General features: G+C 63.9%; 1 protein-coding gene across 1 annotated transcript; it reads left to right on the forward strand.

The window, feature by feature from the left end:
• Positions 1-1195: 1195 nt before the first annotated feature.
• Positions 1196-18208, forward strand: SIGLEC1 (sialic acid binding Ig like lectin 1). Its single transcript, XM_088526512.1, has 22 exons — positions 1196-1211; positions 2290-2346; positions 2655-3014; positions 3102-3398; positions 3643-3906; positions 4032-4286; positions 4819-5118; positions 5933-6169; positions 6373-6675; positions 7041-7295; positions 8023-8322; positions 9365-9625; positions 10149-10451; positions 10971-11228; positions 11833-12105; positions 13140-13391; positions 13923-14222; positions 14297-14551; positions 15340-15648; positions 16303-16402; positions 16491-16572; positions 17978-18208. The coding sequence occupies exons 2-22, from the start codon at positions 2298-2300 to the stop codon at positions 18206-18208; spliced, it is 5244 nt and encodes a 1747-aa protein (XP_088382638.1). The 5' UTR covers positions 1196-1211; positions 2290-2297.
• Positions 18209-26452: the final 8244 nt, after the last annotated feature.

Below are 26452 nucleotides of genomic sequence, written 5' to 3' on the forward strand. Positions count from 1 at the left end.
GACGTGGATGGGCTGGGAAAGAGGAACTAGCCACGGGTCACCACGCGAGGGCCCGGGGCCGGCAGCATGCTCCGAACACGTGGCACACTCTGCTCCTGCTCCGTCTGCGATCCGGGGAGCCCTGGGGCCCTGGAACTCGGGTGGCTGCAGGGGCAAGCTTGGAGCTGCTGGAAGTGCACGGGAGCACAGGCTGGGAGCTCCCGGAGAGCTTGCGGCCCCGAGGACGCATCCACCAAGCAGGGATGGGGCTCCCATGCTGGCCCCACAGTGCTAGCCCCACAGCCAGTTACTCTGGGAATGTGGGTATCCAAAGGGCTCTGGAAGAGGGTCGAGAGGAGCCGCCAGCTTTGGCTGGGCTGGAGTGAGGTCTTGGTGCCGCAGAACCGGGTCAGTCCTGTTCCCCGGGGGAGCCTCCCGGTCCCACTCGCACACCCGGATGGGCTCCGCACTCCCTGCACCCAGGGCCGTACCTGGATCCTGCTCCGAAGCCCTGGAGATCAGCTGGCTTCTCTGGAGAGCAGAGCTTCCTCCTGGAGCCCAGGAAATCAGCCAAACCCTCCCTGTCAGACCTGCTTATCCAGGGAGCTCTGCATCTCCCGGTGCTTTGCCATGGCCCCCTGAAAGCTGCCTGAGCCCTTTTTTTGTTGGGATGTGCTTCATGTAAAACTCTGCAAGACACAGCAAAAAAAAAAAAACAACACCTGCGGACCACACGGAGCAGCCGGGACCGCCCTGCCGGGCCCTGGTGCACCAGTGCTGGAGCATCTCCCACCTCCTGCCAAACTCCTCTCTCCCAGAGGTCCCTCATAGACTGGGCTGCCCGATGTGCCCCCGAGCCCCTCATGGGGCTTCCCTTGCCCCTTGCAAATCCGTGGGGAGAGCTGCAGCCCCCCGTGGCGCTGCCTCCACCTTGGTGCCGCCAGAAAGAGCTGACGAGGCCGCGCACTTCCCAAAAGCGGCGGCAGAAGCCCCGAAGGGGAAGTGCTGCGTGCTTGGGACCTGCACCCTGCGCAGGGATAAATAGCGGCGCCGGGAGCACCGTCTGCAGCTCGGCGCTCCCGGAGGGCGGCAGCACCATTCCCCGCTGTGCAGGTACCGTTCCCGCATCTTGTGGGGCCCGGGAAGGAGGAGGAGGAGGCAGCAAAGGGCAGAGCTCTCCCCTTGTCCCCCTTGGGCTCTGCCAGCGATGCCTGTGGCACCACTGTCACCTGCTGGCACGGGAGTCCTTGCAGGGGCTTTGCTGGCCGTCCCCAGCCCACAGGGACAGGCGGGTGGTCGCTCAGGGTGCACAAATATGTGCATGAGCACGGGTGCATTGCAGACTGGTGTTTCACTAGGTGATGGCTTTTCCCCCTGCTTTCCAGCGCATTGCACCTCATTACTCACTAGCCCATGTCATCGTGCCGTGCTGTGCACTACCGCTCTGCTAATGCTCCGTCGCGTTGCTGTGTGCATGCACGGATGAGCCCCCGCGCAAGGCGTTTGCTGAGATCCGCAGCCGCGAAGCCGCTGCTGCAAACCCCGGGGGTTCAATGTGGGGCTCCCTCGGCAGCTCCTGCATCCCAGCAGGACACGGCGCCTCCGCAGAGGCTCCGGTGGCATCGCAGCAGCCTGGCCAAGGGAAGCAGGGATGGAAGCAGCAGAAATGAAAGTGGGAGCGCAGAGTTGATCGGGAAAGGGCCAGGGCGTGCGCCGCAGGCTTCCTTCCTCCCCAGCACCGCAGCTCCTGCTGCTGCTGGGGTTAAACCGGGACTGTGGGGTGGCTTCTCCCACGAGCCAGCATCTGCTAATGGCAAGGTTTGCCTTAAAAGGTCCCATCTCTTAGGGAATAAAGCCCAGTGGGAAGACTGCAGGAAGAATGAAAAAGTGTAGAAAAGACTCACCGAACATCAAAATCAATCCCTAACCTCCTCTCTTTTAAAGGGCAGGTAAAATAACAATGACCCCTTAATGCCATTAAGTTTATAGGTGTCTAGTGATCCTTGTGCTGCCAAAGTGGCACTTTTCTGCTGTGCAGTTTGTATGTTATCAGCTCAGACCTGACCTGTGATTTAAGCCAGGCTCGACTGGCTGCACTGGGTAATGCAGCGTTGGCGGAGTTTTTAAACAACCCCCTTTCCTCTGTGTTTTCCCCTGGGTTGAGGAGTGATGGGGCTGGTGCAATGGGGAGGAAAACTGGCCTTCACCCACTTGTCTCCCATTTCAAGGGCCTTCGTCTCTTCTTGCTGCTGAGACGTCCCTTGCTGGACGTGAACACGACAGCTCCCCAGGACCAGGTGCATCCCTGCTGGACTGCCATGCTCCACATCCCGCAGCTTGTCCTGCTGGCCGGTCTCATCCCCCACGGTATGGCCCCGCATTCCCTCCTGATTCCAGTGGCCTGGTGCTGGCTCTCCAAAGCCATTGCCTGCCTGCCAGGCTCCATTGCCTGCCTGCCAGGCTTTTGCCAGACGTATCCCACTTTTCCTCCAGAGACTTGGTCCTGCAGGATCTCATCTTGCGCGCATCCTTCCCCTCTGCATCCAACGTGGTGCATCCATGGATGTGCAGAGCTGAGAGTCGCACATGGTGACACCTATGGATGTGTCACCATGTGGTCGCCTCCACAGAGGCTCTGTTGTGCCCTGACTCCTTTCCTGTCCCTTCTGCTGCAGTCCTTGGCTCGTGGGGTGTCACCTACCCCGCATCCGTGCAGGGCCTGATGGGCTCCTGTGTGGTCGTGCCCTGCACCTTCAGCTACCCCAGTGACGTCTCGGCCAACGCCGGCATCGTGGCCATCTGGTACAGGGACTACAATGGTGACAGGAAGGTGGTCTATCACTCGGAGTCCCCGGGAGAGGTGGACAGCAGGTTTGGGGGCCGCACCAGGCTCCTGGGGGACCGGGCTGCACACAACTGCACGCTGCTGCTCGCGGACGCGACGCCCCAGGACAGCGGCAGCTACCGGTTCCGCTTCGAGATCGTCGACGGGGACCGCTGGTCGGCCGCGCAGGACGTGCTGCTGGCCGTGGCGGGTGAGCGCCGCCGCGTGTCCGCCCGTCCGTCCGCCTGTCCGTCCGCCACGGGTGTCCCACTGCCTGCCCTGTGCTCTCCATCCCCAGACAACCCCCAGCAGCCGAGCATTGCGGCCAGCGAGGAGGTCTCTGAGGGGGCCGTGGTCACCTTCAACTGCTCCACTCCCTACGCGTGCCCTTTCGGCAGCGTCAGCCTGCGCTGGAGCGGCTACGATGCGCAGCTCTCCACGGTGGCCACCGGCCTGCGGCTGGACACGGCCGGCGTGCTCCTCCACCAGAGCCTCACCACCTCCTTCTCCTGGAAGGACCACAGCAAGAAGCTGCTCTGCGAGCTCTCCCTGGGCTCCAGGAAGGCCACGAGGGAGCTCGTCCTGCGGGTGAGACGTACGTGGGGCGGCTCGGCACGCGTGGGCTCTCCCGCCTCTCCACCAGGAGCCAGAGCACATCCAGCTCCCTTCTTCCCTGTCCTCCTCCTCCTCATAGCTTCACACCCATCTCCATAGCTTGTGCTGGCAGAAGTCCCGCATCCCTCCCTGCCCAGAGCCACCCGGGTCCCCCTTTGCGGCCACTGGACCCTGCGCCGTTTGTGGCACTCCTCAGCGCTGCCGTCTGTCCGTGTGTCCCGCAGACGCACCGCAGGGCATCGCGGCGTCCATGCAGCCCTCCGCGCAGAACATCCGCGTGGGCGATGCCGTGTCCTTCGCCTGCGCCGTCAACAGCAGCTACCCGCCCGTCACCGCGTACCGCTGGTACAAGGATGGCGCGGCTGTGGGCAGCGAGCAGGTCCTGACCCTCCGGCACGTCCGTCGGGAGGACTACGGACGGTACCACTGCGAGGCTGAGAATGCGGTGGGGTCCAGAGCGGCGCCTGCCCTGACCCTCTTCGTCTTCTGTAAGTGCTGGGGATGAAGCAGGCGTGGGATGGGGGCCTCCTATGTCACTTTGTGCCGCCCCGGGGGTTGGGGGCTCTCCATCCTGCTTGGGATGGCTCCGAGGTGGGTGTCCCGTCGCCTCCAGCTGCAGAGGTGTCCGTGAGCCCAGCGGCCGAGGTGCGGGAGGGCACCATGGCCACGCTGTCCTGCGACGTGCCCGGCGGCGAGAGCCGCGAGCTCAACTACACGTGGTACAAGAACAGCGCGTGGCTGCAGGAGGGCCCTGCTCGCACACTCGTGTTCCGCCATGTGGCCATCGGCGACGTGGGCTACTACTCGTGCAAGGTGCAGGATGACTTGGGCAGCGTGACATCCCCGGCCGTCAGCCTCAGTGTCACCTGTGAGTGCCTATGGCCACTGCCACCGCTCTGTGGGCTCCTTTGAGCATCCCTTTGGGTCGGGTGCTGTGCAATCCCCAAGCAAAAGCAGAATACTTGCCCCAAACACCCAGCACGGGGGTGTCCAATCCTTCTGGGTGTGGGGAGGAGGAGATGCAGCAGGGCAAGGGCTCCTGGGCACGAGCAGCATCTGGGGACACTGTAACGTTGTATTCCCTACCCGTCCACTACCGCATCCAGCACATGCCCCCCTGCTCTGCTCCAGGGCCATAAACTCTTGCAAAGCACCGAGACAGCTATGATAATAACAGCCTGAGAGCTTTTGCAAGTCAGGGGAAAAATAAAACGACTCTTGGGTTTGGCGTTGACATTTCTGAGAGTAAATATAACCTGCTGACGTAAGTGAGAAAGCAGCTCCAGCGAGCAGCTGTGTTTGCTGGCAGTGCTGGCCTTGGATGCGGCGCATGTAGGTAGGGGACCCTGCGCTGGGGCCTCTGCTGCATTCAGAGTCCCTCCCTGTCCCTGTTCCCACAGATCCCCCCCGGATCCCCAACATCGCCCTGTTCCAGGAGGCTCCAGGCGGCCAGCTGGCCATCGTGCACTGCACCGTGGACAGCCACCCACCGGCCACCTTGTCCCTCTACCACGACGGCAACCTGGTGGCCACGAGCAGCTCGCACGAGGCTCCTGGCCGGCGGCTCAGCATCGTCACAGCCCGCAACTCCCTGCGGCTGGAGATGCGCGCGGTGGAACCGGCCGACAGCGGCGAGTACCGCTGCGAGGCCCACAACGCCTTCGGCAATGCCACCGCCAGCAAGTTCTTCCTTGCCCGCAGTGAGTCCCGTGGTCCTGGTTGCTGCTGGGTGGGAAGGTGCTGCTGGATGTCTTGGCTTCGCCAAGGCTTGCTCCTGCTCTTGGAGCGTGGTGCCTCCTCTGGTGGCTCGTGGGCTGCTGCTGATAACTGGGTCCGTGTGGGCTGTTTCTGCCTGTCAAGAGGGACCAGGCCCTCCTGAAGCCTGGATGGGACCTACTGGAGCACCCCAACCTCATCCAGGCTGGGTGTGCCCAGGCAGAGCCCCTTATCTGTGAGCCGGGACGTGATGGAGACGCGGCAGCACCAAGGCGCAAGAGCCCAGGGGCCCCGTATCAACACGATCACCTTCCCAGCCCAGCCTTGAGGGGCCTCTGCTGCCACCCAAGCCATGTCCCCCTGCTCCCTCCCTGCCACTTGGCCTCTTCCCCAGCTCTGAAATTGGAGACAGAGTTGACAGAATGAGGTGGCTCCTTTGCCACATTTGCCGGGGAGAGAAGGGAAAGCCCTGGACAAGCCATTCCTGAGGGGAACCTTCCCCAGATGCCAACACGCATTTGAAATTCCCATTGCAAAGGGAATGAGCACCTGTTTGGGCACTGGAGCTTGTGGGATCACTTTGAATATTCGGAAGTGTCTCCATGCTGGGGAGCAAATGCTCCGAGTGGAGGTGTCTCTTGGCAGGAACAAGATGACATCCTGGAGAAGCACAGGGATGGAGATACCTCCAACTCACCCCAGGCCAGCGGTGCCGGTGTCCTGCAGGGCTGGACTGGCTCGCGGGAGGAGCTGCAGGATGCAGCGGTCTCTCCGCAGCTGTTTCCTTGCCTCCCACAGCTGCACGGGTGCTGATCCAGCCCGCGGCGGAGGTGCGCGAGGGGGACGCGGTCACTCTGACGTGCGAGGCCGCCCGTCCCGCCGCCTCCTACACTTGGTACAAGAATGGCCGGCAGCTGTCGCAGAGCTCGGCAGCGACGCTGCTCTTCCCTTCCGTCTCCGCGGGGGACACCGGTGCCTTCCACTGCCAAACCCACAGTGGTGACACCTCGGCGGCCGTGTCCCTGCGTGTGCTCTGTAAGTGCCATCTCCTGCTGTGGGGCACCTCTGGCACTGATCCGAGTGCTGGGTAAGGGCAGTGGGATGCGCAAGAGTGTCTCAGGTAGCTGGTGGCTTGTGGCTCCATCTGAAGTGGTTGGATGGTGCTAAGAGCAGGTTTCTGGGGGTGCTCCCCATCCGTGGGGCGGACACTGATCTCACAGCTCCGTTGTGCCCGGCAGTCCCTCCCCGGCCGCCCGTGATGAGCTCCTTCCTGGAGAGCCAGGGCGGGCGCCTGGGCATCATCGAGTGCGCGGTGGAGAGCGCCCCGGCGGCGCAGCTGACGCTGCTGCGGGGAGACGAGGCCGTGGCGTGCACGGGGGGCTGCCGCGCCGCCCGCCATCCCCGGATCCGCGCTGTCCCCGCGTTCAACAGCCTCAGGGTGGAGATCCGCGACGTGGTGCTGCAGGACGAGGGCACCTATGTGTGCCTGGCCAGCAACCCCCATGGCAACGCGAGCGCCTCCGTGGTCTTCACGGCTGAGAGTGAGCATTGCCAAAGGGGTGATGGGTCGGAAGCCAAAGGGGTGGATGGGAAGCGGGAGAGTCCCTTTGCCCTGGGTTGCAGTACGGGGGGCTGATCTAATGCGGATGTAGAAGAGTTTCCGGAGGGAAGGTCCTGATGCTCTCCTGGGAGAGGGGATGCAGAGAATTCCTAGAGCAGGAGCACAGCCTTGGGGAGTTGGAGAGGATGGAGTTGCAGGGGCGCCTTTGCTGCGTGTTGTCTTTCCAAGGGACTGCTCCCCGCAGCGCCGTCAGTGGCCAGTTTGGGCCCAAACTGCGAGTCCTATTGAACCCCAGTTGAAATCTCCGGGGCGGCTCTGCCCAGCTCATGCCCTGCCCTGCCCTAGGTGCCCGCGTGCAGGCGGATCCCTCCCCGCGGGTGCTGGAAGGCCAAGCCGTCAACCTGACCTGCCGCGTGAGCAGCGGCTCTGCTGCGCCGCCCAACATCACCTGGTACCGAAACGGCCACCACCTGCCCCAGGCACCAGCTGCCTCCCTGACGTTCCCGCGAGCGGCCCGCGCCGACGCCGGCCTCTACCACTGCAAAGCCACCGCGGACGGGGTCAGCCGGAGCTCGGCCCCGCTCGCCCTGGATGTGATGTGTGAGTGCAGCATGGGGGTGTCCCCACACCCGCTGGAGCGCGCCTCGGGGCTCTGGACAGGGGACGTGTCCTTGCTCTCGCTGTGCTGCTGCAAGCACGCAGGAGGGATGCGAGCGTGCACGCGGCTTTGCAAAAATCAAATAAGCGTGGGGATACAGTGTGCGTGTGCATGTGTGCATGCAAGGATGGGGTGGGAGCCCCTCTCCCCTTGCCTGGACCCCGTGCTGCTGCTTCCCGCATCCAACCCCTCTGCTGCCACTCTGCCCTAGCAGCCTCCAGCTCCTGCTTCTCCTGCCCTGCTGCATCGTGAGGGCCTCTCTGCTCCTTGCAGAGCCTGCTGCTTCTGCAGGAGAGCTGCTGTGACCGAGCGAGCGAGGACATCTGCCGCTGTGTCCCTGCTGAGCTCGTTGGTGCTCGGTGTGTGCCCAGGCATGTGTGTGCTGCCTAGCAGGAGCAGAGCCACATGACAGAGCAGCATTACCTCCTGGAAAAGCCCATGCTGGCACCTGCTGCTGGGGGACCAAGCGGTCCCCTACTCTGACACTGCAAAAAGGAGATTCATTTTACCGTTTTTTCTCTGCAAAGCAATGAGCTGGTGGCCCATCTCGGTGGCTGCTGCCTCCAGGAGACTCTGTGTGCCGGGGCTGGCAGCTGCGCGTGAGCCTCGGAGCAGCGGGAAGCTCCCGGAGGCGGCCCTGGCACCGAAGCGGCATCCCTCCCTGTGCAGACCCTCCGCGGGACCTGCGGGTGACCGTCCTCCTGGAGACACAGCGCGGGAGGCTGGCTGTCTTCCAGGGCGCCGTGGAGAGCAACCCCGCTGCCCAGCTGGACCTCTACAAGGGCGACGAGCTGGTGGCCTCCAGCGCCCCAGGCCACAGCCCCAGCCAGCGAGTCAGTGTCACGGCCTCGCCGAACGCCCTGCGAGCCGAGATGCGGGATGTCACGCTGGCGGATGAGGGCAGCTACCGCTTCACGGCCACCAACGCGCACGGCACCGCATCCCAGCGCCTCTATTTCCGCGTGCAGAGTGAGTGCAGGGGGATGACGTGTTGGGGTCACCAATGCCCTGCCACGCGGCGCCGCCTCGGGGACCAGCCATCCCCATCGTGGAGGCAGCAGCGGGACTCGAGGGGTGCTCACCCACCCTGCAGGCTGGGGCTGCGATGGGCAGCGAGGGCCTCTCTGCGACGGTCGCTCCCCGAAGCGCATCCCGGCACATTGAGCGCATCGGTGCAGCGGGAGGTGGGGAGGGAAGGGGGCTGCAGCTCTGCACCAGCCTGAGCCGTGACCTTTGCTGAGCGTCGCTGGGGAGAGGTAGCGCTCCGGGAACTGTCCCACGACCGCAGCAGCTGAGAGAAATGTCACTGAGCATCTCAGGCGATGGCCAGACAGCCCCGATCACAGCGGGAAATGGTGTCTGTTAAAGCATTTTCTACAGAAGCAGGAGGCTCTATAGCATCTCTCTGTCACAGTATGAGCTCTGGTATGAGCTGGGGGCCGTCACCTGCACAGGTGACTCTCTGGGACAGGGGAAGGAGCCTCTGTGGCTGCTTATGGTTCACGCTGGTGCAGAACCAGCGCTCCGGAGCCTGGGGAGCTCCAGGCTCTGCGCCTGGACCCGGTAACTTTGTGCTTGGCCAACACCTTATATGCACTGGGAATTTATCAGGAATCCAGAGATTAATTCGTTTTCTGGACTTCTGGGCTGGGATTTGGCTCTCTAGCAAAGAGCTCTAAGTGCTTGTGCCTGTAGAGACGTGCCCACTGCCACTCAGTGGTGCCCAGCATCCTGATTTTAACAAGAGCATTAGTAGGTTCAGCCCATTGCACAAGCCATGTCTTTGGTTTGCTGCAAGCTGACTAGTGCTGGTGGCCGAGGTCACTCCAGTCTTGGGCTGCAGAGGTCTGGGTGGCCTCAGAAAGGTTCTGCCAAACCTGATTGGTGTGACACTGTGACACCTCCAAGCCCATCACAAGCTCCAGCTTGTGGTTCCTGTGGGATGCTAGGGGAAAGGAGCTGGTCCCGGCACGAGACTCTGACCTGCCTGTGGCTTCTCGATATGCTCTAGTGGCCAGAGTCCTTGTTGTGCCATCCACGGAGGTGATAGAAGGTGACAATGTCTCCCTGACGTGTGACTTGCTCGGAGAGCCATCAGAGGACACCATCTACTCGTGGTTCAAGAACAGCAAGCAAGTCCAGGAGAGCTCAGACAACTTCCTTGCCCTGACCCGTATCTCCAGCGAGGCCACAGGCTCCTACCACTGCAAAGCCCACAGTATCACAGATGCCAGCACCAGCATCTCCCCGTCCATCGGCCTGCGTGTCTTCTGTAAGTGGGGTCACCTCGGGAAATTCTGGGTTTTGCCCAGGACTTGTCAAATTCTGTGATGAAACTTGGAGTGCTGGAAGCAGTATGACCTACGGGAACACATCTCCTCTACAGAGGAGCATCCTTGGTCTGGACTAAGACGCTCCTCAGCCAAACACATCCCACCTCAAACGTAACCTTCTGGTCAGAGATGACGTGGCCATCCTGTGTCTCATCACATAGGATAGGAAATTGCAATGCTGTTTGTTTCAGTTCTGTTAAAATGAGCTGAATTTACCTTATTTTTTTCAGCATTCTCTATCTGGGGTGGAGGGATAAACTGGGGAAGGTCTGGTTATGCCCTGCTGCAAGTGTAGGGTGCTGCCAACCTGGGGCTGCAGTTGAGTGCTAGCAGGGATGTCAAGAACACCCTGGGTATCCAAAATCCCTGTGGGGACAGCAGTGTGACACAGAGCTGGAGAAGGGGAGCTGCAATGAGGACATTTGGGAGTGTGCGGCGCTCACACGTGCTCTCACTGGACAGATCCACCCCGGCAGCCTGTGCTGACCTCCTTCCTGGAGACATCCCGGGGGCAGCTGGGCATCCTGCAGTGCTCCGTGGACAGCAGCCCCCCGGCTGCGCTGGAGCTCTTCAAGGGGGACACGCTGGTGGCTTCCAGCACCCAGCCCCAGCCCGCGATGGCCTCGCGCCTCGCCGTGGCCTCCTCGCTCAACAGCCTGCGTGTGACCATCCGCGCCGTGGTGATGGAGGACGAAGGGGAGTACGTGTGCTGGGCCAGCAATGCCCACGGCAACGCGAGCATCACAGGCAACTTCACGGCGGGCAGTGAGTGTGGGGCTGCTCCTGCCCGGAGGGACAGGAATGGGAACGGGAGTGGGGATGGAGGCGGGTGGATGGACTGTGGAGGGCGCCAGCAATGTGGGGAGGTTGGCATGGGGACATGAGATGGAGGATGCTCACGGAGCATCATGGACCATCGTGGGGCATGGTGGAGCATGGTGGGGCATGGTGGGGCATTGTGGGGCATGGGGGAGCATCAGGGACCACCACAGAGCACGGTGGAACATTGTGGAGAATGGGGGAGCATCACAGAGCATTGTGGAGCACCATGCTCACGGATGCTCTGGAGGAGAAGAGGATAAGTAGTGTAGGCAGAGGGAAGAAGCAGAGAGAGATGTGTGTTGCGGGGAGGGCTCCCCAAGGATGATCATGTCAGAAAGGCATCACATGAGGCCGTTTCCTCATCACTTGCATGGAGCACAAGAGCCCAAGCTGGGTCAGCTCTACCACCAACACGGCTGTCGCTCTCCATGCCTGGGTTTTGTTCTCTTCCTTCCTGCTCAGCTGCCAGGCTTTGGATATCCCCGTCCCCAGAGGTCCGTGAAGGCGACACCGTGAACATGACGTGCGCGGTGGCCCGTGGTGGCAGCAGCGGGCCGCTCACCTACGCCTGGTTCAAGGACGGCGCCTGGCTAAGCGATAGCGCTGACCCCCATCTCATCTTCCCCCGCGTGACCGCGGCCGATGCCGGCACCTACCACTGCACTATGCAGAGCCCTGAGGGTGCCCGGAGCTCAGCCCCTCGCGCCCTCGATGTCCTCTGTGAGTACCCGCGGGGGGACCCAGGGCAAATCCCAGCAGAGGGCAAATCCCAGCAAAGATCCCCATCTCACAGCCTCCCAGCGGCCTGTTCCGTGGTGAGAGGAGGGAGGAGAAATGCTTGGCTTTCCAGAAACATTGCTTTTTTTCTTACTCTGATTTGGAAAATGAATAGCAGACGTCGTTTAAAAAAAGACGCGCACCAAAAAAAAAAAAAAAAAGGCAGTTGCAAGTCAGGCTGGCAGAAAGTTTGCCTTTTCAGTAGAAAGCAATGGCTTTAGTTTGGAAAGCTGGGGGGTCTTTGGGTCATGGAACATCTTTCCTGGAAAGCCCCACAGATTGACCTACACCTGAGCACCGCATTTATGTCCTTCCTCCGGCTTCTGCATGAGGAAGGGAAGATGGGTGCGGCTAAAAAGTGGATACATCTATAACAAAACTTTGGCATTACAGGGCTGAATTGCAGCGCACATCTGCACACCTTCCCTGCCAGCCTTGCCAGGGGGGTTTTTGTGCAAGAGGGGTTCTGTGCATCCTCATGCAAAGATGCTGCGGGGTTAAAAAATGGTCTGGATCCAGCTTTTTCTCCCCACTCTCTCCCGCGCAGACCCCCCGCGGAACGTGCGGCTGCGGGCGCTGGTGGAGGCGGATGCGGGCGACGCGGCCGTGCTCGCGTGCTCGGCCGAGGGCAGCCCCGCGGCGGAGCTGTCGCTGCGGCGCGCGGGGACGCTGCTGGCCGCCAGCCCCGCGGGGACGCGGGGACGCCGGGGACCCAGCGCCCTGCGGCTGGAGCTGGGTGCCGCTGCGGACGGCGAGTACGAGTGCTGGGCGCGCAGCCCCCTGGGCAGCGCCCGCGCGTCCCTGTCCCTGCGCCCGCAGGGTGAGTGTGCCCCTGGGGACACCCGCGGGACACCCCGGCATCAGGGAGCCAGGGGGCTCAGGAGTGCTGGAGACCTTGGGTGCCAGCAGAAGAGGATGGATAGGGGGAGCTGCTGGCTCTCCCCCGGTGGGGACAGCCCATGGGGCTTGGGGGGCTCATGGGGCCCAGCTATTTCATGATATCCGTGCGACTCAGAGGTCTTGGGGGCTCATGGGACCCATGGGATTCGGGAACCTTAGGGGTCTTGGGTGGTTTGTGGTGGTCAGGCGTTTTGTGGGGACCATGGGACTCAGAGGTCTTGGGAGGCTCATGGAGCTCAGGAGGGCTCAATGTTCTTGGGGAGCCCATGGGTCTCATGGGGCTTGGGCAGCCCTAGGGCTTGGAGGAGCTTGTGGGTCTTGAGGGTTTGTGCGGCTTAGGGGGCTTGGGGGCATGGGGGAGGCTTGGGAGCTTGGGGGGTTTGGGGAGCTGGCGGGGCTTGGAGGTCTGGGGGAACTTGGAGGCCTCAGAGTTCCTGAGGCTCATGGGATTTGGGAGGGGCTCATGGGTCTGGGGAACTGGTGGGGCTGGGGAACCTTGTGGGTCTTTGAGGACCCAATCTGTAGACTTTAGGGGCCTCATTGGTTTTGGGATGCTCATGAAAGCTCATGAATATTGTATTTTTGGAGGTCTCATGGGTTGTGGGCGTCTGGTGTTTTTTGGGGAGGGGCCTCACGGGTTTTGGGATATCTCAGGAGGTTGGGACATCATAGATCTTGTGTTTTGGGGGATCTCATAAGCTTTAGGGGGTCTTGTGGGTTTTATGGGGCTCCCGGTTGTTGGAGGGGGTCTTGTGGGATTTGGGGCATGTCAGGGGTTTGAGGGGACCCATGAGTCTCATGTTTTTGGTTGTCTTGCATGTTTTGGTGGGTTCTCGTGGTTTCTGGGGACTCGTGGGTCTCATGTTTTGGGGGATCTTGTGGGTTTGGGGGATCTCATGCATTTTACGGGGGTCCTGCTGAGCGCAGCCCCATCCAGCTCTATCCTCCTCGCAGCCGTGCGCGTCGTGGTGCGCCCGGCAGCCGAGGTGCCCGAGGGGACCGAGGTGACACTGAGCTGCGAGGCACCCGGCGCCCCTGTGGGGACCCTCTACGCCTGGTACAAGAACACGCAGTGGCTGGCGCAGGGTCCCGGCACCGCGCTCGCCCTGGCCCGTGTCTCTCCCGCTGACGCTGGCGCCTACTCCTGCGAGGCCAGCACGGGCACCAGCACCCGCCGCGCGCAGCCCACTGCCCTGCGTGTGCTCTGTAAGCTGGGGCCGTGCGCGGGGGCACTCCGGGGGGTTCCCAAAATGCTCTGGGTGCAGCGGGTCTGAGATGTGGCGAGGGAAAGTCAGTGTTGCCATCTGCTACCTGCAGCCCCTGTCCCAATGGATGTCCGGGGCAGGGCTCAGGTACCCCCAGCACCCTTCAAGCCATGGTGGGATACAGTTATGGGACACTGTTGTGGGATGCAACGGTGGGATGTATCAGTGGGATGCAGTACCAGAATGCAGAGGTGGGATGCAGCAGTGCATTGCGGTGTTGGGAAGCAGCAGTGCAATGCTTTGGTGGGATGCAGTGGCAGGACACAGTGCGCTTGGGGTGATGCTGCAGCCCTGGCTCCGTTGCGCTGGCGCTCAGGGCTGCTCAGGCGTGGGCATCCCCAGCGCTTGGGCTGCACCTCCAGCTCCAGCTGGGAATGAGAACCCTCCAGCACAGAGCGATGTGACAGACCCCATGCCAGCCCCACTGCCCACGGCCTTTTTGAGGACATTCCCGGTGTTCGTGCCCTTGCAGATGCCCCCCGCGACGTGTCGCTCACGGCGTTCGTGGAGAGCCCAGGTGGGCGGCGCGCCGTGCTGCTCTGCACGGCCGACAGCCACCCGCCTGCGGAGCTGTCCCTGCGCCACGGCGCCGACCCGGTGCCCGTGGCCACGGCGCAGGGCGCCCGGCACCCGCACCTGGCCGTGCAGGCGGCGCCCAACGCGCTGCGTGTGGAGCTTCGGGCGCTGGCGCCCGAGGACGCGGGCACCTATGAGTGCACGGCGAGCAACGGCCGCGGTGCGGCCACCGCCTCCGCGCACCTGGATGCAGAGCGTGAGTGAGCCCCGGCGCCGCGGGGCACGGGGGTAGCACAGAGTGGCACCTCCAGCCTCCGTCCTCCTCCTCAGCCGTGCGAGTGTCGGTGGAGCCCTCGGAGGAGGTGGCCGAGGGCGCAGTGGTCACGCTGCGCTGCCGGGTGGCCTCGTGGCTGGGCGCCGCGGCCAACGTCACCTGGTACAAGGATGGCCGGTGGCTGCGCGACAGCCCCGCCGGCGCCCTGGTCCTGGCGCCCGTCTCCAGCGCCGACGCCGGCTCCTACCGCTGCCGCGCGAGCGGGACGGGCGGCACCGCGGTCTCGGTGCCCGCCAGCCTCAGCGTCACCTGTGAGTGCCACCTGCTCCCTCCACATCCCCATCCTTGCTCCCACTCCCTCTTTCTGCTCTGCCTTTCCTTCATCTTCTTCCTCCCCCTTTTCTACCCTCTTCTTCCTCCCCTTCCTCCCTCTTTTCCCCCCCCTCTTCTTCTTCTCCTTTCCATAATCTTTTTTCTCCCTTCTTTCCTCCCCTTTCTTCCTCTCCTCTTTTGACCCTCTTTTTCCTCCCCCTTCCTGCCTCTTCTTCCTTCCCTAGTCCATCCCCTTCTTTCACTCACCCCGTCCTCCCCGTTCCTCCCTCTCCTGCCTCCCTCCTCCATCCCCTTCTTCCCCTTCCCTTTCTCCTTGCTTTCCTCCCTCTTCTTCCTCCCCAACTCCAGCCTGTTCTTCCTCCCACCTCCCCACTCTTCCTCCTCCCCCTCCTTCCTATTTCTCCCCTCTCCCTCTTCTTTTCTCCCCTTTCCTCCCAAGCTGCTTCTTCCTCTCCCTTGTCCACGCTCTCTTTCTTCCCCTCCTTCTTCCTTCCCCCACCCCGGTCCCTTCTCCCTCCCCCCTCCTTCTTCCTTCCCCCTCCTTTCCATCCCCTTCTTCCTCTGCCTTTCCTCCCTCTTCTTCCTCTTCTCCTCTTTCCTCCCCGCCCCGGACACTCGGGGCACTTGTACTCCCACCGCGCAGAGCCCCCTGCCAGCCCCACACTCGGGTCCAAGTCCCTCCGAGGCCGAGGGCCGGGGCTGGGGGGACACGAGTGGCTGCAGAGGGGGTGCCTGCAGCCCCGCACCCCGCTGTGCCGCCCCGCAGACGCCCCGCGGGACGTGTCCGTGCGCACCTTCGTGGAGAGCCGCGGGGCCCCGCTGGGCGTCGTGGCGTGCAGCGCCCGCAGCCACCCACGCGCCGCGCTCGCCCTGCTGCGCGGGGGACGGCTGCTGGCGGCCGGCGGGCCTGGGGACGCCGGGGGGACGCCGGGCCCCCGCCTGCGCCTCTTCCTCGCCCACAACGCGCTGCGCCTCGAGATCGCCGAGCTGGGCGCGCGCGACGCCGGCGAGTACACGTGCCGCGCCACCAACGCCGCCGGCAACGCCAGCGCCAGCGCCTACCTGCAGGCCCACGGTGCGCGCCCGGGCTGCCGGCTGCACGACCCAGGGGGGCTTTGCTACCTGCAAGGGCAAGAGCTGGGGGGGAAGGGGAGGGGGCTTTGCAAGGTGAAAATCTGAGGAGGGGGAGTCCCTTTGCAAGCTGCAAATCCCTGTGTGTGTGGGGCGGGGAAGGGGGGCGCTTTGCAAGGCTAAAGGGGAGGGGGCTTTGCAAGCTGAAAATCTGAGTGGGGGGGGGGTCCCTTTGCAAGCTGCAAATCTAAGGGTAGGGATGTCCTTTGCATGCTGCAAGTGCAAGGAGGGAGGGTTTGCAAACTGCTAACTCAAGGAGGGGGTGCTAATAGAGAGGACCCTTTGCAAGCTGCAAATCTGTGGGTGGTGGGGGCCAGTGTGGGATCCCTTAGCTAGCTGCAAATTCAAGGGCAGGGGGTCCTTTTGCAAACTGCGCATTCAGCACAAAATTTGGGAGCAAGGGAGTGAGTTGGGGGAGTAACGAGCTGCAGGCGGGGAGGCGGTGGGGAGCGGCACTGCCAAGTGCCCAGTTTTGCTGCTTTCTGAAGGAGCTGGAGCCTTGCAAGGGGGGAGGTTCTGCTGAAGGGGCGGCAGTGTGGGATGGGGGATCCCCATGCACGCCGGATGCACTGCCTGCAATGCTGCGCTCTGCCCGCAGCCCTCTCCCACTTGCTGGCCGTCACCGTGGTGGCGGGGCTGCTGGGCGCCCTCGTCTGTGCCGCCGCTGCTGCCTTCGCCGCCACCAAGCTCTGGCCCAGGTGACAGGGCTGTGGCCTTGGGCGGGGTTGGGGGTAGCCCTGTGATGGGTGCCACATTTCAGTCCCAAACACCCCTTTTTCCACCCAGGCTGAGGAAGCTCTGGGGACCGCCAAGGACTGAGGACACCCTGGAGCTGAGTAGCAAGCAGGAACAGGTGCAGGTGGGATGCGCTGGGCACCAGGACCCTCTCCCGAGCCCTGGGGACATGTTGGGTCCTGCCGGTCTCAGGCTGGCCCCAGGGCTCGATGCAGGTCCAGGGCACAGGGACAATCCAGGACCACCTGGTCCCGTGGCTTCCACGTCTCTGCTGACCCCAAGGTCCTTCTCCAGGTGGACGGAGCCTCTTAGACTGGCACCTCTGTGATCCAGGAGCTGCTCTGCGCAGACCCCCCTTGCCTGGCTGCATCCTGGCCACAGCTGTGGATTCCCAGCCCCGGGCATGGAGCCGGCATTGGGAGGGACTCACCTGGGGAGTTGCACCTCTGGGGAGCCTCAGCCCCAACGTCCCTCTGCACCCTCCTCTTCTCAGCCCGTCCTCCTGTCCCCGTTGTGGAGGAGTCTGTCCCCCCATGGATGCGGTTCTCACTCCGGCAGGGTCTCCAGTGCCGAGGACGGTGCATGGTGTCCCACGTGTGCTAGATCCCAGGATCTGTGACTGCTCAGAGCCCCCTCTGGCTGCCAGGCCCAAGGAACTCTTGCTGGGCTGGTGGCAAGAGTGATGCCTCCGGATGCCTGGAATAAACTCGGAGCAGCGAGTGATGTGTTTCTGTTCAGAGGGGATCAGAAGGGGCCCTGGCCTCCCCTGCGTCCTGTCCAACCTTTGGCTGAAGGAACATTTGACCCTCGGCTTTGGCCAGGGGATCAGCCTGGGATGAGCCCAGCTCCCACGTGGAACTGCAGGGATGAGTCTGCCCTTCGCTCGCTCATCCCATTCTCTTCTCAATGGGGCCCTTAAAAGGCACCCTGGCAGGCGTTGCGCAGGACACAAGACACGGATGGGATGGGATGGGATGGGATGGGATGGGATGGGATGGGATGGGATGGGACGGGACGGGACGAGACGGGACAGGACGGGACGGGAAAGCTGCCCTCCCTGTGCCCAGCCTGCAGGGCCGGTGCCTGCACGGCCCCTCCGTCCGTCTGTCCATCCGCTGCCGTTAGATGTCACTCTGCAGCCGCTCACATGCAGTGCCGCGGCTGCAGCTCAGGAGCGCGGGCGCACGGGCGCAGCGCTGCTTGCGTGGGCCCTAATCCCACACTCTGCCCGGGGCATCGGGGCTGCAAGGTGGGGGGGACAGGCCGAGGACAGGCTGCAGTGTGACGAGGGGACGTCCTGACGGAATGGGTATACACATGGCAAGACCAAAGGGAGCTTGTGCCCGGTCACTCAGGCTGTTTTGCAGTGCGGAGCCTACTTTGGGAGTCCTGGTGTGGAAGGGGTGGTGACACTGAATGCTGCAGGCTATGCCAAAGCTGGGGGCAGCAGAGCAGGACACTGCGTTCAGGAGCGTCGGGACCGAAACGTTCCCTGCTCCGCCACAGTGCAAACCAGCGCCAGCTGGCTCTTCCCGCAGCTCCTCTTCCACTGGGAAAAAAAGCCGCCCCCGCTGCCGCCTCGGCTCATTGCGATGGCAGCGCTGCCGCCGGGCGGCTCTGTCCCCGCCGTGCCAGCCTGCGAGTGTGCGAGCTGGCGCGCGGGGCCGAAGGGCTCACGGTGCCGCAGCTCGACCCCAGCTCGCCCAGCGCCTCAGGCGCCCCACGGCGAGTGCAGCCGCGCGGGGCAGCTTGGGCAACCCCCGCCGTGACACCCGGCTGCCCCCGCCAGCTGCGCCAGCTGCTCCACAATGTGCAGCAGCCCCGTGAGCGCCCGGTTGCTGCTGCACGGGCTGGATCTGGGCACATCCCAGCTGGGCCCTGCTCCCCCGGGCAGCAGGAGGGTCACCCAGCAGCGAGGGTGGCTCTGGGCAGCACCAGGCAGAGCCAAACCTCAGTTAGCGCTAAATCTCTGCCCAGGGGCCACAGGGACCTGCTATAGGGTCCATAAGGCCTCGGAGGAGGAGCAGGGCACTGTTCGGAGTCCTTAATCCAAAGCAGTGCTCCCGTGCTGCCCTGTGCAGCCGACAGGCAGCCGCGATTACCTCCGCTGCCCCCGGGCGCCTTCTCCTCCTTTCCTTCTGGAGCGATACGTGTTAAGCCAAATCCGCCCGTCACATGGTTCAAAGGCAGCGCGAGGGAATAACGGCAGGTCAGAAGGTGAACTGGAGGCCACGGATTTGCCACCCGGCAGAGGACCTTGCAGAAACGCGCCAGGCATTTCGCCTCGGATAAATTAGTGTGTGCTTTGATTTGCTGCTTACAGTAATTCCCGGGTCGGCTGCAACACGCTGGCTTTGGCAGCAGGAGCTCATGGGGATCAGGCTAGGTGCTGTGGGCGAGTTAGCGCAGTTATCGCTACTGGCTTGGAGCAATGCAGCAATGCAGCCACGCAGTAGGTCGGGCTGGGAGCATCGTGTTGTGTCGCCCTCCTCGCCATCCGGATGTGTGTTTCCTGGGGTTTCCCCCCACCCAGATCCCAAGGGAAAACATTTGCAATGAAAATGACGCTTGGAGTGGTTCGTGTCCATGGCGCCCATGGCAGGTGCTGTGTCCCGTCCTCATCCCTGTTTGCAGCTGCCCGTCCTCCATGTCGGTGCTGGCTCCTAGCACGTCCTCCCCGCCTAAGACTTAGCACTCTCCGTAACATCTGCTAAGTCCAATCCTGCTCCTTCCTCACCATCATCACCAATTATCTGCAGCACAGTGATAGCTGCAAGCCGGGCTAGCCGCTGCCGACGCTCCTTCCGGAGCCCCCCTTGCCGCCCCGCTGCCTCCGCCGTGTGCATGGAGGCACGGATGGACAGACAAGTCTTGTGTCTGACCCGCCCCGGGATTCCTCCCGGGATGGAGGAAAAAATAGATGTTTTGGAGCCACCTGCGCCCAGCAGGAGGGAAGCCAGCTCAGAGGGGTCCGGTTTATGGTTGTTTCATCTCCTAGCAGCCCTGTTAGGGACACAGGGCCATGAAAATCCTGTCCCTAGAGGAGGGTGCTGGGCTGGAGACCACCACAAGGCTCCTGTTTCTGGAGATGTAGGAGGAGAGATTCCCAGGGCAGGGCAGGGGAGGGGAGCTGGGGAGGGCGACAGGAATGTGGGAGCAGCTCCGATGGGATGTGATCCCAGCCCCTTCTGCAGTTGGCAGTGCCTGTGGGTGCCTGTGATTCCTGCACTCCAGCATGGACCCCCACTGAGACCATGTGTGCTGTCCCTTGCCGAGGACATGGCATGCAGGGGGAACAGGAGTAACCAAGAGTGAAGCCCTGCAGCATCCAGAGCAGTTTGGTGCAAAAGAGCTGCCACGGCAGCTGGGTGACCTGCTCATCTGTGCACGCTCCTCTCCACCTGCCTTAGCGAGTGTGTTGCTGCAGGGATGGAGTCCTCATCTCCATCATCTCATCTTCACTCTTTGCACACCCTAGTGGTGCCTTGCACGCCTGGAAGGGGGAAACTGGGGCACCAGAGCTGCTGGAAGGCTGAGGATGCACCTGAGCCATAACCCCCCTGCCCTCGGTCCGTGCCGCTGCAGGGATATGCAGGGCTGTGCTTGCAGCATGTGTGCGCCTGTGCGGGTGCAGCGGGGGTACGTGTGTGTGTATCATCATGCCCTTGGGCTCAGTGCTGCCCCAGCTCCCTCCTGTCCTTCCTCGCAGTGTTCATTTTTTCAATTATCCATCTCTGGAGCTGGCCCCGCTCCAAGGTGGCACGTGCCAGGGCCAGGCCACTGCCAGGGGCTGTGCAACTGCCATGCCAAGCAGCGGGGAGCAGGCATGGCCAAATCAAGGAGCGAGAGCCCAGGGACCAAGGAGCAGAGTCCTGGAGGCAGGGTGGGAGCAGCGATCAGAAGAGCAGGGATCCAGGGCTGTGGTCCCAGAGGAAGGGATCCTGGGGGAGTGGGTGGCAGGAGCAGGGATGCAGGACTGTGAGCACAGCGAGTGGGGTCCCAGGAGGAGGATGTCGGGAGCAGGGATGCTGGGAGCAGGGATGCAGGAGTGGGAATACCAGGAGCGGGATCCCAGGAGCAGAGATGCCCAGACAGGGGAGCGGGTGCCGGGGTGTTTCCCCCGCGGGGCGGCGGGTGCGGGGGGAGCCCCGGCGCTCTGGCACTCCTGAACCCGGGGGCGGCGGGAGGGCCGGGAGCCGTCGTGGGGTTCCGACCATGCCTGGGGGCTCTCGAAACGCAAAGGGAGGCGGCGGGGCGCGGGGGACGGGAAGGATTCGTTGTGTCCCCCAAAGGGACGTGTTAAGGGGACGTTTCGGAGACGCAGAGCGACTGAGTCCCGAGCCCCGCGGCCGCGCCGGGCCGCCCCGCCGGCCGCTCCCGCCCCGGTGCTCGACGGCGCCCTGGCCCGTCTCGGGGAGCGAAGCCCCGCGCCCCCCGGGAGTGGCTGCTTCGTCATGGGGCAACGGCGAGGGGCGACCAGGACCCCCGAGGGAAACCCTGGAGGGAGAAACGGCACCGGGAGCGGGACAGGAGCGGGGCCGGGGCCCGGCTGCCCGCGGCCGGCGGGGTCCCTGGCCCGGCGCAGCAGCGGTCCCGGGTGCGGGTGTTTCGTTCGGGGCGGCGGGACGGAGCAGCGGCGACCGTGCCCCGGGGGGGCGTGGGGCTGTCCGGGGCTGCCGTCGACTCCCACCCCGTTCAATGCGGCACCGTCGAGCCGCCTTCGTTTCCACGGGGAACACGAAAATTAGCAAACGAAATCAGCGCCGGCGAGGGCTGCGCAGAGGGGGGCACGCAGGGGCTGCCCCGCCTCTGGGCGAAGGAAACCCCACAACCTCCCGCGGGTGCCCAAGACTTCCCCGAGGCCGCTCCCACGGACGACACCAGCCCCGTGTCTGCGTGTCCCGCGCCCGGGGGCGGCCACCTGCACCGGCAGGCGCAGAGCCAGGAGCTCGGCGAGCCCGTCCTCACCAGGGGACCCCGTCTCCACCCGGGGACATAGTCCTCGCTGCTGTCACTCTCTGCCCGCCTGCAGCTCCGTGTCGCCCACGCTCACCCTCAGCACATCGGGCACGGTCCCGCCGCGCCCGTGCCCAGCGGCACCGCTTCCCCGCACGCCTCCCTGCCGCCCTCCACACTGGCCCGGTGCCCGTGCCCGAGCCCTTGCACAGCACACTGATGGGCACGGCGACACCCGCTGTACACCGGGCACAGCCGCACTGTCCCCATGCATCCTTAGCGCTCTAGCCGTGCAGGCATCCGGTGTCCGTGGCTAGTCACACCTTGTCCCTGCACGCTTACACTGTACCTGTGCACTGTGGCATTGCCCCCTGCACGCCTGCATTGCATCCCGTGCAGTTACCGTGCACAGCAGGGCACGACACCGTTTCCGTGCACAAACTCATTGTACTTGTGCACAGTTACCCTGTCCCCGTGCATAACTACCCCTGTGCCCGTGCACAATTATCCTATGCCCGTGCAAGTTTGCAGAGCCTGTGCACACTTGCATGGTGCCAGTGCACGCTTACATCGTGCCCATGCACACTTGCATGGTGTCGTGCACGCTTGCATGGTGCCCATACACCCTTGCATGGTGCGCGTGCACACTTCCGCTCCCTCCCTCTTATCCCCCCGTGTCCGTGGGTGACCAGTGACGCCCATGCTCGTTCACACCATGCCGTGCATACTGCAACCACACCCGTGCACACTGACACTGCACCCAATGCGCTTGCAAGCATGCACAGCCGCTCCGCACCGGTGCACACTTAACGTTGCACGAGGCACCATCATCCTGTGTGATAGTGGCACCGTGTGTGTACCCACATAGCCCGTATCCGTGCACTGTCCCAGCGTGTCCGGGCACAGTCACTCTGTACCCGTGCACCTTTCGGTGGTACCCATGCTCGGTGGCCCCTTGTGTGGCCAGCCAGTCACACGCACCAGTACGCCGGACGGTCCCGCGTGGCGATGGGGCTGTGCGGGGCCCCAGGCCGGTGCCACCGGGCAGGCCCACGGAGGGGGCGTTGCATGGGTGCTGCATGGGCCGGGGGCTGCTGCCCGCCGCCGAGCACGGACACGGTTTCAGCGGGGCCACGGTCTCCGCCGACACCGTCCGGGCCGAACCGGGGCCGGGCCGGGCTCCCACGCTGCCTCCGCCCTAGATTTCGTTTCTAGGGCACTGGCTTTGGGGCTGCATATGGGAGCGCGGCTGGGATCGGGTAGATGGCTCCTTCTTGGGGAAAGGCCGTTTGTTTGCGGGGAAGGGAGGAAGAGGAGGGTGGCCCTTCTCCTCTGGCCACCCCAGTGGCTTCCCAGTCCGGGGTGACTCGAGTCCGCCAGCAATGGGTTGGGAGTCGATGCGCCGAGCCCACGAACCCGAGACTTCACGGGATCGGCGAATTTGGTTTCCGAAAAAAATAATAAAATTAAAATAAATATATTTTTAAATGCCTCCGCCCCGATTTCCCTGCCAACGATTTTGCCCTCCTGCAGCTCCGGTCGGAGCCCGGGTCCAGGTCGCCGAAGTAGAAAGTTCTCCCCGCCGCCCCGGGGAAAGGCGGCCCCGAGCCGCTCTGAGCCGAACCGAGCCTGTCCCGCCGAGCCGGGCGGTGCAGAGCTGTGCCAAGGCGCGCAGAGCTGTGCCAAGCCCGCCGTGCCAAGGCGAGCCCGGCCGCAGCGCTCCCACCCCCGGTTCTGCGCTGGCTTCAGCTCCCACCAGCCGGGGGGGACGGCTCCCGAGCCCCCGCTCCCAGCACCGTCCTGCCCGACCTTCCTCCAGGATGTAAAGCAGGAATATATTTGTATATACATATGTATTTTTAATTTTTGTCCTTTTCCTCCCAGAGCGGCCTGGCACACGGGAGGGCCCCGGCGCCCGGGGCGCACAGCCCGGCTCGTTGGGCTCCGCTGCCGCGGGTTGTCGGGCTCCGAAGCCAGCGAGAGGCGGCTGGAAAATGCGCCTGCTCGAGCGGGGCTTCCCCAGGCTCATTTCTACTTCCTCGCATTAGAAATAAAAACAAAATCGCCATAGTCTGGGTGAGAACAATAGAAACCGCAATAACATTAACGAAACAAAACAAAAACAAAACAAATCAAAATGAAAAACGGCTGGAAGAGTAATTTAATATATAGGCATAGTAATAACAATAATTGTTATTACAATAAAGGACACAAGGCACACGTTTGCCGTGGCTCCCCTGCGCCCTGAGCGGTGCAGAGGGAGCGTGGATCTCCTCGCCTCGCCTCGGAAAGCGGCGCAGTGCCGGAGCCGCAGCTCGCACGCGGGTAGTTATTCCCCTTCCCCTGCTCTTCAGCGAAGTGTGCCCCGTCCCCAGCCAAAGCCGCGTTGCCGCTGCCCATAAAACCGTGTCGCGGGCGCGCTAAAGCCAAGAGCGGCAGCGGAGCGCAGCAGCGGGGTGAGTGCGCGGAACCTGCGCGATCGCTCCGCGCGCGGGGACACGCCGGGGTTCGCCGGGGAAGGGACATTTCGTTCCGGCAGCGCCTGGGCAGCGGCCTCTCTCCATTTCCTCCGGGTGGGAACCAGCCTGGGAGCCGATTCCACACGCAACGGCCGGGAATCTCCTCCGCAGAGAGCGGGGAGTATTTGGGGCTTGCTTGGATTTTTTTTTAATTCTGTTTTTCGTTTTGAATCGTTCGCCTCTGGCACAAAATGAGCCTCTGCCCAGCCCAGAACGGCTTCCGAGAGACAGGCTGCCCGGCCCCGGCGGCTTCTGCGGCTCCGGCCTCGGCTCCAGCCCCGGCTTCAGCCCCGGCCTGGGCTTCGGCCCCGTCTCCAGCCCCAGCTCCGGCCCCGGGTCTAACATAGGCTCCAGACCTAGCGCAATTCCGGCACCTGCTTCAACCTCGGCCCTGGCTCCAACCCTGGCTCCAAGTCCGGCCCCAGCTCCAGACTCGGCCTCGGCTCCAGCCCCGGCCTCGGGAATCGGAAGCTGCCTCAGCCCCCCGCAATGCCGGGCTCAACCCTTCGCTGCGCAGGCAGCCTCACCGCGTCTCTTCTTTCCCCCTCTCCTTTCTGTTTTGTTTTGTTTTGTTTTGTTTTTTTCCCTCCATCCTTAATCAATCGTTATTTTCTCCATGCTGTTTTCCTCCCTCCCTGAAAGAAGGAGCCATGGGCTGCGGCCGAGAAGGAGGCTCGGTTCGGGGACCATCCTCACGAGGCACAGTGGAGGCCTCGAACCTCCCCAGCCGCGGGCCGGCATCACCGGGAACACCCCGAGCGCGGAACTGCAGCGAGTGTCCGGGGCCCCGGGCAAACCTGCCCGCTGCCGCCGCCACCTTCCGCCGGCCAGGGCGAATATTTGGGGCTCGGGGAGCTGCCGTGTCCTTCCGGAGGTGCCGGTCGCCGGGGATTGAGCTCTCGGGGCTGCCGGGCTCTGGCAATTGGATTAGCAGCTAATTTAGTTATTTTAAATCCACCGTCATTATAACTGCGTCGATTTGAGGGGATTCGGGGCCTGGGGAACAGGGGTCCCACTTGCAGCCTGTCCCTCGCCCGCTTCTTCGGGGTGCGGCGGGACGTGAAGCTTCCCCGTTGCTCCCGCTTTTCCAACGGGTTTTACCCCACTATAAAAGGCAGTAAAACGGAGCAGGCGGAGGCGGCTGATGCGGGGATCCGGGGCCCCCCGGAGGACTCCTTGGAGGCCTCGGCGGCCCGGCCGGCACCAGCCTTGGGATGTTCCTGGGGTAGGGAGTGTCGCGGTGCCCGAGGCGTCCCGGCCGGGGCCGGGCAGTGTCGGGGCGGCCACGACCCGGGTCCAGCTCCATTCTCGGGCAGCCCGGGGAGGTGGTGCCCGGCTGAGGGATTTAAGGGCACTCCCACGATTTGCGGCGATGTGCGAGGGGAACGGGAATTCCCGTAGCATCGAGAAACGGGAAGCCTTGGATGCCTGGCGTGTCAGGAGCCAGCCGAGAAGAGCTCAAGCCCTCCCTCCGTCCTAGCCGGGGCGCGGGGGCAGCGGGGCCAGGACAGCGGGAACCACCGGAGGTTTTTATTTATATTAATTATTATTATTATCATTATCGTCATTGTTGTTGTTGTTGCTGCTGTTGTCATTCGCTGCGCGCGGGGCAGGTGCAGGCCCGGCCGGCCGAGTCTTCCCCCCGCACCGCGCAGCGCTCCGGCCCCGCTCCGCGCTCCCCGCTCCGCCCGGCGCTTCGAGCCGCTCCGCGCGGCGCGGGTAGCGGCGGCCGAGGGGCTCTTTGTTTACCAACCGCGAGCAGGAAATTACGTGGGCGCCAGGCAGTTAATTTTAAATTGCTCCTTTTAATACCCTCCTCCGACTCCCCCCGCCGCCTCGGCCGCTGCCTCCTCCCGCCGCGCTCGGCCCGGCGCCCCCCGCGCGGCGCGGAGCGGAGCGGAGCGAGGGGGAGGCGGCGGCAGCAGCAGGGCCCGGCTCGCCCGCTCCCCCCGCGCTTCCTCCGCAGCTCCCTCCCCGCGGCCTCCCCTTCCCCTCCCCAACCTCCCCCCCAACATACACCTCCCGCTGCTGATTTCCCCGCACGCGAATCGGCGGCCGATGCGGAGCGCGGCGCGCGGGGCGCCGAGCCGGGCGCTGCCTCCCGCCGCCGCCGCCTCCATCTCGCCCGCCCGGCTCCGCTCGGCGGAGCGCGGCGCGGCCCGGGGCCCCATGGCCGGGCAGCGCGGGGCCGCGGGCACCCGGAGAGCCTGAAGTTTGCCCGGAGCGAGGTGCCGCGGCCGGAGGAGGAGCTGGGGGAGGGCGCGGGGGGGGGAAGCGCCGCTGTCAATTTTTTTTTTTAACTCCTTCTTAACCCACCCCCCCGGCAGGGCCGTCCCGTTGGGGGCAAAGCAGAGGGGAACTGGTGTGAGGTGCCCCCCCCTCGGGGCACCACCCCCGACTGCCGGAGAGGGGGCGGCGGGCGGGGAGGGGGCTCGGCAGGAGGCAGCGGCGACAGGGCCGGTGGCAGGAGGGCGGCCGGGACGCTGCGGGCCATGGGGTACGAAGGGCGCGGAGCCCCCCGAGGGGGGGTGCGGGGGG

Source organism: Tinamus guttatus, unplaced genomic scaffold (genome assembly GCF_059628265.1).
Source record: "Tinamus guttatus ecotype Peru unplaced genomic scaffold, ASM5962826v1 Tinamus_guttatus_pri_ptg000247l, whole genome shotgun sequence".
Lineage (NCBI taxonomy): Eukaryota > Metazoa > Chordata > Aves > Tinamiformes > Tinamidae > Tinamus > Tinamus guttatus.